Source organism: Prunus persica, chromosome G5, assembly GCF_000346465.2.
Source record: "Prunus persica cultivar Lovell chromosome G5, Prunus_persica_NCBIv2, whole genome shotgun sequence".
NCBI classification, from domain to species: Eukaryota; Viridiplantae; Streptophyta; class Magnoliopsida; order Rosales; family Rosaceae; genus Prunus; species Prunus persica.
In genome coordinates this window covers 2698653-2716363 of record NC_034013.1, presented here as the reverse complement: position 1 = coordinate 2716363, position 17711 = coordinate 2698653, and the positions used below count along the sequence as shown (strand labels likewise).

General features: G+C 35.7%; 1 protein-coding gene across 3 annotated transcripts; it reads left to right on the top strand.

Moving 5' to 3' along the window:
- On the top strand, window positions 1505–16564 carry LOC18777830 (DNA (cytosine-5)-methyltransferase CMT2). Of its 3 annotated transcripts, XM_020564251.1 has the most exons (22): window positions 1505–1983; window positions 2070–3123; window positions 4224–4258; window positions 4728–4830; window positions 5257–5361; window positions 5456–5575; window positions 5708–5801; window positions 6253–6458; window positions 6566–6631; window positions 6717–6947; window positions 10055–10113; window positions 10183–10249; window positions 10340–10669; window positions 10907–10975; window positions 11056–11142; window positions 11217–11304; window positions 12800–12918; window positions 13014–13118; window positions 14648–14691; window positions 14779–14848; window positions 14924–15027; window positions 16012–16564. In XM_020564251.1, exons 2-22 carry the CDS (start codon window positions 2140–2142, stop codon window positions 16187–16189), a joined length of 3264 nt encoding a protein of 1087 aa, XP_020419840.1. In that variant the 5' UTR covers window positions 1505–1983; window positions 2070–2139; the 3' UTR covers window positions 16190–16564. The 3 variants fall into 3 exon arrangements, with proteins under 3 accessions (XP_020419840.1, XP_020419843.1, XP_020419841.1); XM_020564252.1 differs by lacking the exon at window positions 1505–1983 and having other exon boundaries at window positions 1990–3123; XM_020564254.1 differs by lacking the exons at window positions 5257–5361; window positions 5456–5575.

Sequence of the window (17711 nt, the reverse complement as noted above, 5' to 3'; positions counted from 1 at the left end):
GTCAAAACGACGTCATCCCACTTAGGTGTTTTTTTTAATTTAAAAAGCTGGTCAAAACAACGTCGTCCCATTTAGGGTTTTTTTTTTAATTTACAAAAAAAAAAAAAATTACCACACTGCTGCTCGATAAAATTCATTTTGGGAATGAGTTAGTGAATATATATTGTTTTGATGGCATATGCATTCAACAAAACTAGTTTCAACGATCCAACCGTCAAACTTGTTTGTTTATACTTCGAGATCATATACGCCAAAAATCGAAAAAAATAAACATTCAGAGATCAAGTAATGGGACAAAACTTTTCGACGATTATAATGAAAAATCACGATTTAACGGTTATTTTAACTCCGATTTTGATGATTTTTTTTATAGCTACACTCCTTGACCCTATATGAATACAATGAACTAATTCGATCGTCAATTTAAAATATATATTTTCTAACAAAAATCCAATCCGAACAACAATAATATATTTTTCTAACAAAAATTCGATCCGATCTAAAATAATAAATTTAAAGCTACTTAATAAATATATATACCGTTTAATTTCTTAAGTGTTATGCATACAAAATAAAAAATAAAAAAAAATTAGTTTAGGCGACGAAATATTTGGATTACGTCATGCAAAGATTTGAAAAAATAATTTTTTTATTTTATTTATTTTTATAAGGACTTTGCGCGATGAAGTTTACTGTTTTCATTATTCAAAAATCGGTCAAAAAATTAGCCCAATTTTCTTCCTTAAATTTTCATTAACTAAGGGCATTATGGGGTATTTTGAAAGTTTCACATTTAAGGCCCTCCCCATTTATATATACTAACCCCCCCCAATAGGCACACATCCCTTTTTTTGTTTTGTTTTTTGGATACAAGCGTTATTTGGGGAGGGGGGAGTCGAACCTAGGACCTTGGGTGCAAGGGTAAATGCTCTTAACTACTTGAGTTACAAACCCCTTTCGCACACGTCACCTTTTGTAATGACTTTTACATTTTTTACTTGGTTTTTATGTTATTTATGTGCATATATATATATATTGTCTCCTTTTATTGAGGATGGCTCAAGCGTTAACTGATTAGTATGTTAAGACGACACTAACGAGCTGTTTGAGCTCATTCTAAAACATCATCTCATGACCCGAACCATTTAATTTTAGGTTGTCATTCAAAAATCACCTTGCAAAAAGTTAGCCTAATTAGCCAAGTCACCCAGTTGACGTAGCCCATTGAGGTGAAAAACATACTTCTTGTGTTTTGTGTTTGTGCCTATCTCTTAACCCTCTCTCCATCTCTCACCACTCTTGTTGATCTATTTTTGGATATCAACATGTTTAGTTGACCATTTATCTTATTTTGCACTTCTAATTCCAAAAATGGATCCTTGCCTTATGCAGCATAAAAAAAGCAAGCTCGGATAATATCAAAGTGTGATTTGAGATCATTGTGCAAGGACTCTTCTTGGTTATTGTTTTTTATTATTTAATTTTTTTGACAGATGGGCTTCTTCAAATTGGGAGCATTGAGGTAAGCCTTTTGGTATTACATTATTATTATTATAATGAAATATTTATTATAACAACCAAGTAATTGAAGCCAAACAATGAATCTTGAAACGGTTTGCACAAAAAAGGAAGAGTTTGAATTTTTTAAAAACACTTCATTTAAACCATTAAACATAAATCAAGGACGACGCCGTTTGTGACAAATAAAAATAGGGTTGTCTTCTTCATCCGTGAACCAGAGCCTCCATCAGCGACACACCTCGGCAACTCCTCCTCTACAACACAGTGTGTGCCTCAATCGTGTAACTTGCCATTTGCGATTTCAGGAGGCCTCAGATCGTCGCACTCAACGAGATGCGCCTTGATAACACCTTTTAAAACGCTAGAGAGCAAAGGGGCAAATCCAGCACATCCATGGCTTTTTCCGGCGAGGGGAGGTGCAACTGCACCTCCTTGCGCCTCTGTAGGTCCGCCATTATCAAAGTGAGTAGCTGTGGGCGTGGTTAGGGGGGGTCTTCACAGTCTTCATGTGTTAATAATATTGACTTTTTCATTTTCACTTGTTGCAGTGCTTACAAGGATAAAGATACAGTATCAAATGTAGAGAGCTCGGTAGAGAAGTCTGTCAGGAGATCTCCAATGCTGATGAATCACTCTGAAGCGGAAAGCTGCTGTCTGAAAGTTTCTTCACAAGAGATATCTCTGAGAAACTTGGAATCCCTTGAAAAAAGCTGCTTCAAGGCCATGTCCTTAAAACCTTCTGATGTCGAAGCATCATCAAGAGATATAGAAGTCCAGCATTTATCTCTCTCATGGCATGAATGTGGTGATAAGGGACCTATGCCCTTGAGGAGGTCTTCAAGGCTAATGTCAGCCCCTGGAAACAGTGTTAGTGAATCATTGAAAAATTTTGACCTTGAAAAATTGGATGAAAAGCACGTACGGAAATCTCCTAGATTTTCTCATTGTGTGAATGAAGGGCACATAAGGAGATCTCCTCGATTTTCCCTTTCTGTGGCAGCGGATGAGAAAAATTCTAATCTAAATTCTAGTATTGTTGGATTGTTTGTTTCTGAAGATGAGAGGAGGTCTTCAAGGCTAACGTCGGCCCCTGAAAACGGTGATAGTGAATCGTTGAAAAATGTTGACCTTGAAAAATTGGATGAAAAGCACATGCGAAGATCTCCTATATTTTCTCATTGTGTGAATGGAAAGGAGATAAGGAGATCTCCTAGATTTTCCCCTTATGTAGCAGCAGCTGAGAAAAACTCTAATCTAAATTCTATTATCTTTGGATTGTCTGATTCAAAAGATGAGTTTCCATCCAAGAAGATATTGATGTCATTAGGAAAATCTGATTCAAGAATTTTTGATGAAAAATACTTGAGGCAATCTCGAAAAGAAGCCACAGCTATGTTTGAGAATGAAGGAAGAGAAACAGAATGCTCTTTGATTGAATTGCCCGAGACATATGTGAAACAGCAACCAAAGAAAAGGAAAACAGTGGATTCATCAGCGAACAGGCAAAATAAACAAAAGAATTGCAAAAGTACTTCCTTGATTGGGGATCCAATTCCTGATGTTGAAGCTCAAGAAAGATGGGGTTGGCGGTATCAAATGAAGGTGTTAAATAAACTCAGATACTATTTATTCCTTTGCATTTCTTTTACTTGACTCTGTTTCTCCTTTAAGGACCTAATACATTATACTATTAACAAATTTTCGTCCTGGCCATTATTGTACTTAAAAAATGTAAAAAAATAAATTCAATGAATAGATAGAGTCAACGGTACGGCAGATTGGGGGTAGAGTTTGATGAGAGCCCCTTTGTATCGGTTCTGTTGATGACTTAAGTATTGAGTTGTCAATTATTGCAAAGCTTAAGTAGACTTCCTAAAAGAAAAAGGGAAGAAGCTTAAGTTGATTTCCTGTAAGGAAAAAAGAAGAAGCTTAAGTTGATCAGGAATACATACATACACCTCATTGAATTGACTCACTACTTCACGACTCAGCACATATCTTTCTCTCAATTGGACTTCCTACTGGTCCTTTAAAGAAGGTTTTGGGTTGGAAATTTGCTGATATGGATACTTCTCCTAGTTATAATAAGCCAAAGCTTATCTAATAAGGGTTACAAAAAAGGTTATATCAATATGTTTCTTTGTGAGGAGTAAGAATAAGATATTTGAAAGATAAAGATATAGAGAGATCCGGGAACTGGTAGAGACAAAGAAAGAATCAGAAAAATCTAGGGAGAGGGGCGTAATGAGAGTTTGTTTTAACGTTTCAACACCCTCTGTTTAATGTTGACTATGTGCTACCTTATTTCCTAATCAAATATGCATTTTTAGTGAACCTTTTGCAGTGGAGATATTTCTATTATATCTTCTACAGTTATATTGAAATTTTATATGCATTTTTTTATACGAAAATTATATGCATATATTGTGCTCTCGAACCTGTTTGCATTATATGTATATAAATGAGTGTGCATGTTTTAATGCAAATTTGTGCATTTTTGTATGGTGTGGGTAGAATAATTTCTGGCTCTTGAGCATTGAACTTGTACCTTTGAAGCCATTTGACGACTTGGCATGGATTATACTCTGTTGTAGGGTTGTTTGAGGTTTTATGCTCATTGTAATGAGACTATTTTAAATTTCACCTCATTATAGCGTTTAATATGTCTTAGATTTGTTTGTGGCTGTGTTGGAGTTTTGCAGAGTCAAAGATCTAAAAGTCAAAGCTTGAAGTTAAAGTGAGTAATAAACAGTTCACAATTTGCCTCTTTGATAGTTTGGTTGTTGTTTTCTTCAGTTCTATGTTGTGGTTTTCTTCAGTTCTATGCTTTGCATGCGGTGATGCGTTGCTCCTCACTTGTCAAGAGCACATTGTCTTGACTGGTGAGGAGGTACAAACATGTAATGGAACATTCTTACCAAACATTCTTTTCCTTGAAAGCAATATATTCTCTTTGATCACACCCTTACTTCCACTGTTTCTCTTTTAACTTGCCAACTACGAGATAAAAAAAAGATTTTTATTTTTATTTTTATTTTTATTTTTATTTTAATAAAAAAAGCTTGTTTGTTGTTACACGGAATATGTGCCATTACATGATTAGACCTGAGAACAATGTGCTCCTGACTTAAGCGAAGCATGATCGTTTTTAATATAATCCTCTTTGGTTCAATGTTTTTTTCTGTTCATGTCATGCTTGCTTGTAGTGAAGATGAAGAAGATGAGATAATTTTGAATGTGGAATGTCACTTTTCTCAAGCCAAAATTGGCAATTGCATCTTCAGTCTTGGAGATTGTGCATACATAAAGGTAATTGCTCTCTCTTTCCCAAGTATGTACTGGTTATGGGCATTTCTTCCTATAGCCAATGTAGATATACTAGTCTCTCCACATGCTATACCTGCTTGAGATGTCTCCTCTTCAATATTGTTGTTTTTCTCTTACTTTTATTTTATTTTAAATAAATGTTAATTAAGATAGAAATGTAAAAAAAAAAAAAAAACTAGGAGTTATATATGGGTGTATTGCTACATAGTTATTCTTTTGAGTTATGCTCATGTTGGATCTATGATATATCGAATACATCCAATACACCCTTAAGTCTTCAGAGCAGCTCTTGTTACAGTTTGTATTGGACGCATCCAAAAGAATGCTCATGCACAGTTTTGGGTATTTCTGTTGGCATTCCTAAGATGAAGGCTGCATTTGAAATAAATGTTAAAGTAATGTTTACAGGGTGATGGAGGAAAAAAGCATGTGGGAAGGATCTTAGAATTTTTCAAGACAACTGATGGAAAAAATTATTTTAGAGTCCAATGGTTTTATAAAGTTGAAGATACGGTGAGTTTGTAAAAACTGTTTCAAGTATGGAATGCCATGAGCAGAATATCCAACTAAGTACTAAACATTTTTTGTTCTTTCATTTGTTTCTCAGGTTATCAAAGATGTAGGGGATGTTCATGACAAGAGGCGTTTATTCTATTCTACTATAATGAATGACAATTTGATAGATTGCATAGTTTCAAAAGTCAATGTTAAACATGTATCTCCTAGGGTATAATTAAATCTTGATTTTTTTCCCTTTAAATTTGACTTCTGTTATATAATTGCTTTTTGTTTTTGTAATTTCCAGGCCTATGTCATATATTATATTAATGAACTTTATCTATGTTTTGACTTTTTTCAGGTGGGGTTAAAAGGGAACTCCATTTTGTCGTCTGACTTCTACTATGATATGGAATACTGTGTGGACTATTCCACGTTTCGCTCCTTGATTACTGGTGAGTGGATCATACTGTGACAGTGATAGGTGTTTATATTTGTTTCTGGTTTGGTGTGCAGGATTTAATTTGGATTGTTACTTTGCTCAGGGATTGGACTAGATTGGATATGATTGTTTTAATACCATGCAATGTTTGCTGTAATATAGGATTAATTAAGTAATACTATCTTCTGTTTGGTTTCAGTATCTTGGTTTCGGGATATCCAATTCAATTGTTGACTTATCAATTTCAGTGGATAAATTTTTTGAGAAAGTCTTTTATTTTCTTGTCTTTATAGACAATACTTTCCATGTTCAATTTCAGTGAATAAAAAACTTTGTAGTATGGTTGTTTTCTACTACATGGCCCTCCAAGATCTACCTAAAATGTGAGACGTTGAAATTTAAATTTGCACTAAAATTTCAAGTTCAAAGGTTTGACAATTCCTACTTGTCTAATTGTACTTCAGATAATTCTCTTAAGAACCAAAACTTGCCAGCATACAATTCAATCGAAGCAGTCTCTATACTGTCAACTGTAAACTTGTTGGAGAATATGCCCAGCTCTGAAACTTACAATGCAGAGTTAGCAGTCTTAGATCTTTATTGTGGTTGTGGTGGTATGTCAACTGGATTGTGCCTTGGTGCCAAACTGTCTTGTGTTAATCTTGTCACGGTATTCAACAAATTTTTTTTTTAAATTTTCATTTTCTTTGTATTTTTTTATTTATTACTATCAGCTGCCTCAAACATGTTATGGGTTATTTTCTGGCCTTTATTTAGAGATGGGCCCTTGACAGTGATAAATCTGCCTGTGAAAGCTTGAAGTTAAATCATCCAGAAACGCAAGTGAGTATACATAGGCAATAGCCAATTTTCTCACCCCTTTAATGTTCAATGACATTACAGAATAGTTCTATGTTTTTCTTTGTAGGTCAGGAATGAAGCGGCTGAGGATTTTCTAGAACTGTTAAAAGAATGGGAAAAGTTATGCAGACGGTATACAGTCAATGATGTTGAAAGAACTTATCCATTAAGATCAAAAACATCAAAAATACCCAAGAATAGTAATGAGATTGCTACAGACGAATATGAAGTTTCGAGGATTGTTGATATCTGCTACGGTGATCCTAATAAGACAGGAAAGCATGGAGTAAACTTTAAGGTAAAAGAAATTCTTTTAAGATGTCTGATGACAATGTCTGCTAGGTCATGATGAGATTTTATTTTCACTTACATTCAAAGACGGTAACTCATTGCCAGTGGGTGTGAGATTCTTAAGCAAAGTAATGCATGCGGCTGTTCACACTCTTTGTTTAATGAATTTTTACGAAGAAAACATGATCATGTATTAACTTACTAACCGGTTAGTGCTTGGGTCCTCCTCTATATATATATATATGATGTGAAACCAAAAATACTAAAGGGGAAAAATGTAATTTCTTAGTAAAAGATTTTAGGGGAGGGGGATAATTAAGCAAATTTGGTAATTCATATGGACTCACTTTTATATTTTTTGTGATTATTTCGTTCTAGGGGTTTTTCATCCGAAATTAAGAGTCAAGACACTTGTTTGAGTCTTAGGTAGTCCTTCATTATCTCAATATGCTTTCTCTATTCGAGATATAAGAAAGTGGCTGGGCTTTCCCAACTATTTATGACCATTTATACTGGATAAGGCTGGAGATTTGAAACTTTGTCATTTCCAATCATTGAAATAAAAGATTCATACGCATAGTTTCTTTGTATCTTTTGTTATGGGTATATACGATATGTCTCTTACATTTAGTGCCCTTCGAGTAATTTACTTTGCTTGTCTTTCAGAAAGAACTAAAAACATTGGTGATCAATTGACATGCTAATGTATATAATATGAACAGAGCTATATGTACATTCCATCTCCTAACTATTTCCAAACCCTATGAGTAGTTCAAGTGCTCTAGACTATACAATAGCTGAACCTTTTTTCTTTCTAATAATTTGTATCTCTGATGGAAGGGTCAACTCCCCTTCTATTTGTGGGGTTCTCGAATTGCAATTATATTTTTTAACTCATGTTTGATATTGTAGTATCAGGGTCCAGAAACAAAAAGCGATTGTGGACAGTAAGTTAGTGGCGAGTGTTTTGTTGTTCAGATTTAAGGATTTGGTGTTTGCTCCTTCAAGGGGTAGATAGTAGGCATTGTAGTGATGTGAAACACAAATCATGTATCGGTTTTGGAATCTGTTGTAGGGGAGTTCTTGGCATCCATAAATAAAAGGTTTATTGAGCAGACTGGTGGCTTTGAGGAGTCTATGGCCCGTGCAGACATAGGAAAATGAAGAGCTTTTGGGAAGAATCATGTGGTGTGTGGAGGAGACTTTAATACGGTGAGGTTTGTCACTGAGAGACAAATGATGGAAGGATGACTAAACAGGTAGTCAATGTGTCTTGTAGGAATCCATGGCGAGAGATTTCGAAAGGGTATAATTCTTTTCTTCAATGCTGCTGTTTTTTTGTTGGCAATGGGAAGAAGATTAGATTTTGGGAGGACTATTGGCTGAAAGAAGGGTTACTGAAAAATTTGTTTCCTAGACTCTTTTCCTTGTCCAGGAAAAAAAATCTAAGTATCTCTCGTTTTGTTAACACTCAAGAGCTGCCTCTTAATTGGGATTTTGGCTTCAGAAGGAATTTGTCCGAGGCTGAGATTGCAGAAGTGGTAATACTTTTGGATATATTGGCGAAGGTAAGATTAAGTAGTTCTAGATTGGATCGGAGAATATGGGAGATCGAGGAGCAGGGTTCGTTTTGTGCAAGTCTTTTAGGTCTTTTCTTCTTCCTAACGACATCAGGGATGTCTTCTCCCCTTTCGTCTCAATCTGGAAGGCGAAGACACCTCCAAAAATTCAGTTCTTTGTGTGGTTGGTAGAGAATGGCAAGATTAATACTTGTGATGTTATTCAAAGGAGGCAACCAATGATGTGTTTATCCCCTTCTTGGTGTGTTCTTTGCAAAGAAAATGCAGAAAACATTGATTACTTGTTCATTCGCTGTTCGTATTCACTAAAATTATGGTGGAAGATGCTGTGTGCACTCGGAGTGGGTGATTCCTAAAGGGTGTTTTGAGTTCCTTAGTATCAAGTTGGTGGTTTCAGGGAGGGGGAAGAGAGTTCGAATTCTACAAGATTGTCTAGTTCATGCTATCTTCTGGAATATTTGGATGGAGCGCAATCGAAGAATTTTTCAGGGACATATAGGAGTAAGGGTTGAGGAATTATGGGATAGAGTTAAATTTTGGGCATCTCTTTGGGCATCCGTTTTGGGGCAGTTCAAGGATTCTCATTATTCTATCATCATGAGAGATATGGTGGCAGTCTTAAGATGATTTTATATAAGTTGTTTTCTAATTACAGATTTATTTTCAGGCATAGTAGTTTAGTTGTTTTTTATTTTAGGTATTCTGGTGCTTAATGAGTCCGAATTCCTTTTGTTGTATGATCGAGGATAATTTCTCCTCTTGATTATCAATACAACTGTTTATATTATTAAAAAAAAAATGCTGGTTTTTTTTATAATGATTTTATCCAAGAAACAAATTTGAGAGATCCAATAAATGCTGATTTTACTTGGTCAAGTTTTAGAGAAGAAGCAATGTGTCAAAGATTTGACAGGTTATATTTGCTGGAATTTTAGCGTAAGAATTCTTATTGATTTGGAGTCAGAAGTTGGAAGGGGTTCATTTGTCAATTTCTAGGGTGGATGATAGGAGATGGAAGCTAGAGGACTCTGGGATTTTTTCTATGCATATCATACAGTAGCGTTTTGTGGAACAAATCAGATGTTCCATTTTTTTTTCCTTCTAATGCTAGTTGGGTCATTCCAAAAGGGTGTTATGAGGTGTTGACTACTCAGTTTTACAGGCTTTGGGAAAAGGAAAGATAAAACCCTACGGCACTGTCTGTTGTTGCAGTGTTTTGGGCCATTTGGATGGAGCGTACTATAAAGCTTTGTTATTTTTATTTTTTAAAGGATTAGTGAGATTTTGGGGTGGAAGAACTTTTGGATCGAGTTAGATTTTAGTAATCTTTCTGGGCATTGGTTACTTCAGATTTTTAGGACTCTTCATCATCAAGTATTATGCTGGATTTGTTAGTTGTTGTAAATTGTTGCTCCATAGTGGTTGACTGTGAATTTCTTATCCATGCTTGTATGATTAGCATTCACGATTTAGTAATATCTCGTTTTGCATAAAATAATTAAAAAAAACATTTTAATCATAGCTGTTTTAATAGGTGCATTGGAAGGGTTATAGTAGCAGTGAAGATACATGGGAACCAATTGGAGGGTTAAGGTATTGCGACTCGTTATGATTTGAAATATATGTGTGTTCTTCAGCACTAATTGTTCCGTCTCTTCTCAGTAACTGCCTAGGAAGCATACAGGATTTTGTAAGATATGGGAAGAAGGTGAAGATCTTGCCACTCCCAGTAAGTATTTACTGATTGTACAATTTAAAGTAGTACCAATAGGTGTTGATCTCATATTATCTGAATCCTGATATTTATCTATAATTCCAGGGTGATGTTGATGTAATTTGTGGGGGCCCTCCTTGCCAAGGAATTAGCGGCTATAATCGCTACAGAAATGTTGATTCTCCATTAGATGATGAGAGAAATCATCAAATTGTAGTCTTCATGGACATTGTAAAATTTTTGAAGCCAAAGTATGTGTTGATGGAAAATGTAGTTGACATTTTGAGATTTGATAAAGCTTCTCTTGGTAGGTATGCACTTAGTCGTTTGGTGCATATGAATTACCAAGCAAGGCTAGGAATACTTGCTGCCGGTTGTTATGGCCTTCCGCAATTTCGGTTGCGTGTTTTCTTGTGGGGTGCTCATCCTTGTGAGGTGGTCTCTTTGTTTCATTGTCATTGTCTAAATAAATGTTTGAGGGTAATACAAAAATACATAGGGGTCACATGAGGCTCCAAACAACAGAAAAATAATAAGAAAGAGAATAAATATACTTCAATTGATAATGAATCAAGCTCAATCAAATTCTTGTGGGACACATTGAATAGTGTATTCATTCATGTTGGATGACGGAACAAGAACATGATGTGTTTTTATCCTGTTTGCTTGCAGAATCTACCTCAATTTCCTCTTCCTACACATGATGTCATAATTAGATACTGGCCTCCACCAGAGTTCGAGGTACCTATTGTGTTTTATGGAATGCTTAAACCTTCTTCAGTTCTTTCTTTTCGAGTTAAATTGTTTACCTTCATGTGCAGCGCAATACTGTTGCTTATGATGAAGACCAACCTCGTGTATTAGAAGAAGCTGTGGTTCTTCACGATGCCATCTCTGATCTTCCTGCTGTGCGTTCATTGTATTTGAAGCTTAGCTATTCTCTTCCAGTTGAACAAATTTCTGATTTAGTTTTATGTTATAGGTCACAAACGATGAAACAAGTGAAGAAATGTCGTACCAAAAGCCTCCTGGAACAGATTTCCAAAGATATATAAGGTCAACGCAATATGGTAATATCGCTATTCTCATACTTTGTATGCAGTTAATATTCATATAAATTTTTTCATTGATTTAGGATTTGTCTCTAGATTCAGTATTCAGCATAGTTGCAGAGGTAGGATAAAAAAAAAAAAAAAAAACTGCTGTGATGTGAAGTGTTTTTTTGCATCTTGTTTTATTTGGGTCTTTCTGGTGTAGCAGTCTGTGTAGTTTGGCTGGTGTCTTTGTTTTTTTAGTCTGTTTTTTCTGTTGTTGTTCGTTTGGCTTGTGGATGCCTTATCCACTTGTGTGTTCCTTTTCGTTTCTTTCAATAAATTTCGTTTCTATCCAAAACAAAAAAAACAAAAACAAAAACAAAAACTAGAGTTTCAAGACCCCAAATATAGAAAAACAAGAGGCATTAGCCTCCGTAGAAGGTGACCATGACTACGCCCAACTCCTAGGATAGCGGAAAGAGGTGGAAAATTAAGGGGAGTGCTGGCGACCATCAGAAGGTGTGCTAGATTTTTGTTTCTTTGTTGAAGGGGCTGGTCGTTTCACTAGGGTTTAGGGCTATAGTTTTGTCTTTTCTTGTGGAGGCTACATTACAGGTTTTTATACCAAATCATAACAATATTGGTGTAACTTGATTATCTCAATTTGAGGCCGAAAGCATATTTACGTTGGAAATATTTACACGACTATGAAAAAAAAATATCCTTGCAGGTAGAACAGTGAAAATAACAATAATGAAGTTGATGACCTGTGTTTCCAATTGGTAGATTCATCTGATCCCCAAAGATGTCTCCAAATATTAATATAGTTCAAAACTAATGTAAACCACCTCTTGATCGGGGTGTAAATTGTTACACAACCACTACCCTGAAAACCTAAGCTATCATGGAATCGGCAGTAATGTGTATTGAGCTTAAACCCTCTCTCACATGTAGCCCTATCCGAGGCAGACAGATGGAGGGAGAGAAATTTATAGGTGCAACATCACCATTCACCCTGCAAACTAAGAAAGATGTGGTTAACTGGGATCAAACTCAATACCTCTTGCAAAGAAGGTTTTGATACCATGCTACACAACCACTAGGCCCAAAGCTTAAGTTTTCAGGGATTGCACCAGTGGTGCATATCAAGCTTAGATTACTGCCCACATAACACTATTATATCATAGAAATAGAGTTACACTTAATAAAGTATTCATAACTGGTTTAGTATAAAAGAACAATAAGGAAATAAAGCCAAGAGCATGACTACAGACTATACAAACTTGATCTGTTTTTGTACTATAGCGTGGTCAGCATATTGCTGAACATTTATTTTGGCATTCTAGTCATGGCCATCAACCTCATCAAACTTGATCAATTGGCTGTTTGATGAGGTTGAAGGGCATGTTGGGTGTCTGGAGGTTTATTGATATACCAATCGGTTCTGCTTATCTTTTTATATCTTCCGTCCTTCCAACTGCATATATTTATATGATTTCCATTTTTACTTTCATTTATGCTGGTTCTGTAGAGATGATGGGATCTGTGTTAGATGGCACTATGAAAACAAAAGTTTCACTGTATGACCATCGGCCTTACCCATTGTTCGAAGATGATTACTTACGAGTTTGTCAAATTCCAAAAAGAAAGGTCAGATATGTATACAGCATGGATAAGTGTAACATTACGTTTGTGCCATTAATTTTTGTACCCATCTGTTATTTCTAATCTATAGCTATTTTCAGGGAGCAAACTTCCGGGACCTCCCTGGTGTTGTTGTAGGAAATGATAATGTGGCTCGGAGGGATTCAACTGAAAAGCATTTGCTGTTGCCATCAGGAAAACCATTAGTAAGTGTTGATGCTCTTTACTTAATCTTATCATTGCTGTTTCTTCAAAAGTTTCCTGCCTTGAAACAGTACGAATTTGAACTTATGCCTTGTTGTCGAAAAGGTCTGCTGCGGTAGTTGTACTTGTATACATATCAAAGCAATCTGTGTTATCTTATTTTCTTTTTGTAAGCCTGGAAATTGTGCAGAAAATATGCAGGATTGCCCCTGACAAATTGAACATAACCTGAGTGGTTTCCTTGTCAATCTTTCAACCTGCTTGGTCAAAGTTTGTGTACCCTACTTCTAGATGACCATGCTTTGAGAAATTATACCCTTTCTAGGAGCAGACTAAATACCTTAGGATTCGATAAACATCTTCCTTGTGGTGAGTGCACAAATTGGCCACCACACCAACTGCATTAGATCAGATCGTGTGCTAGATAGATAGATTAACCTCCTAATTAGCTTCTAATATCTCTCCTTATCAGTTGGAACCTGACTAGGATATTGCAAGGTGCCTTGTACCTTTTAATGGATCCATCAGCTCTATGTTTCACAGTAAACACCCCTTTACACCCCACGGTCTTCTTACCCTCGAGTATTTCTCCACAGTATCTCACGTAGAGTTTTTCTGGTAAGCCTTCCTCTTCTGTAGCATAGCATTTTTTTCACTTAGGATTGCCAAGAGCTTCCTGTACATTCTTTGGGATAGACACGACAGATAATTGATTTTTGAAAGCTATATGGTCGAGGGAAAACCATACCTATTAGGAGACAATGTTCACAGAAAGGACTGAAGTCCTTGCTAGATGGAACCAAAGGAGTTGTATTTGAATTGATACAAGTGGATTAAGTTTGCAGGAGTTGTGTGCATACCAAATGAGTTGCAAGAGTAAGTTATTTGAGAGATCAGGAACACCCACCCCATAAACAGGAGTAGATACCTCATTAGCAGCCCTGATAGCAGTACAACAAGGTAGGGTAAAGGAGACAAACCGAGAGGGATCATTAGTCTTTGATCAGTGGCGTCTGAATCAATGATCCAACGTTACATGTTTCCAGAGGAGTCACCGGAATGGTGATAATAGGAGCAGCATGATCAGTTGAAGACTCATGAAGAATATTATCACCCATGGTAATTGGAACCCAGTGATGTAGGAAAAACAAATCTGATCAAGATTTTAGGGAAAAACAGAGCTTAATTTTGTGTGGAAGAAGACTAGAGGGGAAAACAGCACCTAGGTGGCAGCTGTAGCAGATTTTAAGTTTTTGTTTTCAGAGAATGGCCCATGCCTGCTCTGATACCATGCAGAATATTTTGTAAGAATTTGAATTGTTTATTCTTCTGTCATGGAGAGGCATATAAACATATTTACAAAGGATTCCTAAAAAGGCTAGGAATCAATAATAGGAACGTATTTACAAGGTCAACTCTTATAGGGCTGAAAGGGGCTCAGAGGACTGAAACTGCCTCCGTTGTGTCATGAGCATCTGGCTCAAGTGGAATGAAAATTGGCTCGTATTTAACCAAAATCTTCTCCTGTCAGGTACCAGATTATGCCTTCACTTATGAACAAGGCAAGTCAAAAAGGTTAGATCTCTTGTTTTGGTAGCCTTCTCATGTGTTTCTCCATTTTTTTTTTCTTTCTCGTATTTTCTGATTCTTTGATATTTTTAGACCATTTGCAAGGTTGTGGTGGGATGAGACAGTGCCCACTGTACTGACATTCCCAACTTGTCACAGCCAGGTTTGACCATGGTCTCAAATGTTCTTAATGGCATCTCATGGTTTGAATATTGTAGTGACCTATAAACTTCTGTAGGCAATATTACATCCAGAGCAAGACCGAATCCTCACTTTACGAGAATGTGCAAGATTGCAAGGGTTTCCTGATTATTATAGATTCTGTGGGACGGTTAAGGAGAGGTATACTCCTCTAATTCTTATGAACGTATAATTTCATATTTAATTCCTTTTGACCGTTTCTTTAAAAAATATGAATTTCATTTTTTGAGTCATGCCCGAGTTTGTGATCGATATTTTCAGATTTCTGCAGAAAATGAAAATTGAAAACAGAATACATTAGAAATTAAAATGAAACGAAGAGATTTTAAATAACAAAATAAAATGAAACCTTAAAGTTTCTTACTATTCAACATCTAATTACACTGAAAGCATGCCCGCCTACACTTCTCTCTCTATAGTTTCATTTATGTTTTTGACACACTTTTTAGTATATATATTTAGTGTGTAGTCTCAATTGTTATATATTTTCATGTTATATTGACATAATGTAAAGTTGGGAGTGCTAATATGCTCAAATGTTAGAACCTAACGGAGAATATATGATTTCTTATTTCATTATTTATTATTATATACCTCTCATGTGCTTGGCTATTCCGTTTTCGTAATTTTCCTGCGCAAAATCTTATATGCAGAACTCTGATAATTTTGAGGTTCTTCAAAGTTTTGGTAAACTTTTTAACATAGCTGTTCATTTCCGTAGTTATAATTGATATTTTATATCATAATTTCGATGTTTACACTTTATTATTGTGTTTTTCAAATCTGTATTTGAACTTAGTTTACATGTTTTGTAGAGAACAAATTTCTTCTACGGCATTGCTCCTTTAAGATATTAAAAACTTGTTTGGGTATCTTGCTTAAAAGCAGCTTTTCTTTTCTTATCTTAATCATTAATATACAAAATTGTTATAAATAAAAAAGAGCTACCAAAACAAAGCATTTGTAATTAGGATAGAACTGAAATCATTTTTGACACTGTTTTCTAACCAATGATCTTGTTACATAATATTGGAATTTCAGTGTGCATATTCTATCCAATGAGCTTGGTAAGTGTTTTTGAATAATCATATGATGTGTATTGCAAATTCTGTGTACTTTGTGCAGATATTGTCAAGTTGGAAATGCAGTTGCAGTCCCTGTTGCGCGAGCTTTGGGATATGCTTTGGGATTGGCAGTTCGAAAGCTCAGTGGGAATGAACCACTCATGACTCTCCCCCGAAATTTTTCTCATTCAAATTATTTTCAATTCACAGAAGTTTGGCCTCTTGAGACTGAAGAATAATGATTCTCTCCATCATCACCTATAACGTACTCTCATAAGTTGCGGCATTGACATGAAATTTTCCTTTAATTCTTTTTGTCAAGGCTCACTGTGCATCCTAGTGGAATGGATAGGATTTAACCATTTTTTCAACTCAGAGTGCCCAATTTATTTGCCCCATTTCTAGATCAAGTCCACTAGACTTCGACATGTCCGTTTGCATTTGTTCTTGAACCGTCGGTTCATTTAAACCTAACAGGAATTGGTGTCTTGTTCCTATGTTGTATTTATAATTGTCAAGCTTGTATTGTTATAATTCATTATTTGCCAGGATAATTAATTTGATGCACATTGTATTAGGCAATAATACTAACCTATATGGAAAACTTGCAACATGTCACTTCTTTATCTTTGAACAATCCAAAAGTAATAATAAATGTTGTCCCCGTTAACGTAGAATCCTGTCTCACGTTGAAGGGGTTCTGGAGCTCGCATGTCATTGAAAGCAGCTACGCAAGAAATGCGAAGTCTCACAAAGTTTGGCAAGTTTATGCGTTTTGTGAAATATGGCAAAATCCAGACTCTTGTTGGTTCACAAATTGGCCTATATAGCTTAATGAACTTGTTATTTAAGTAGGGAATTTTAAAACTTTGATTTTTTTGTTCTAAAATTTATTTTTTAAGATTCAAAAACTTGTTAAGTATGTAATTGAAAACTGTTTTTAGAAAAAAGAAAAAAAAATTCTAAAAAAACAGATTTGTTATGAAAGTAAGAATGTGTGAAAAAAAGAGCCACACGAATCTTTCAGGGTTATATGGATGGCCCAAAAGATCTCTTGTTAGAGCAACTCCAGCGGATCCACCAAGCCAAAATCCGTTTCCAGCGAGGAGCCCAAGCCCGAGTTGAAAGTGGGTCCCACAAAGACGGGCTGGCCCGAAAGCCAGTTTCGCCCGAGCTCGAGCCCGAGGGTTGATGACATCAAGCACGACGTCATCGCGCGGTTTAAATTTTTTTTACCACGATTGTGGCGAGTATCGTTACTTTTAGGTGCATTATTTATATAACTAGAAGACGGGTAGAAGACAGGTGTTGCTCCCCCATCGCTTCGATCTGCTTCTCCTCCTCCAATCCAACGGCTGGCATTTTTTTGGCAATAAAATTATGAAAAAAATCGAATTTTTTTTAAAAAAATAATAAAAAATTATGATTTTTTTTTTCTTTCTATAAATACCTATCAATACCCTTCACTTTCAACACCAATCCTCATACGTTTTATTCTACTTCTACTATTATTCACTCTTTGCTCAACATTTTCTTCTCTTTCACCTTGTATTTTTATTTCTTATCTTTATGGCTTCTTCTATCGAAACCGGAGGGGCGTGGAGCACCATGTAAGATGTTTCCTTGTCTGAGGCTTGGCTCCAAGTTTGTCATTGTCCCGTGTCAGGCAATGAGATGAAATTTTTTCATATGTGGAAAAAAATTCATGCTGAATTTTGTGAAAAAATTCCGGGGTCAACTCGTACAGAAATGACATTGTTT

What these genes read in the sequence shown, in the direction of transcription:
- LOC18777830 (XM_020564251.1), top strand. Translation starts at nt 2,140, where the DNA reads ATGCTGATGAATCACTCTGAAGCGGAAAGCTGCTGTCTGAAAGTTTCT. An exon ending in GAGATTGTGCATACATAAAG is followed by an intron (nt 4,831 to 5,256) that starts GTAATTGCTCTC and finishes TAATGTTTACAG; the next exon opens with GGTGATGGAGGAAAAAAGCA. An exon ending in GAACCAATTGGAGGGTTAAG is followed by an intron (nt 10,114 to 10,182) that starts GTATTGCGACTC and finishes GTCTCTTCTCAG; the next exon opens with TAACTGCCTAGGAAGCATAC.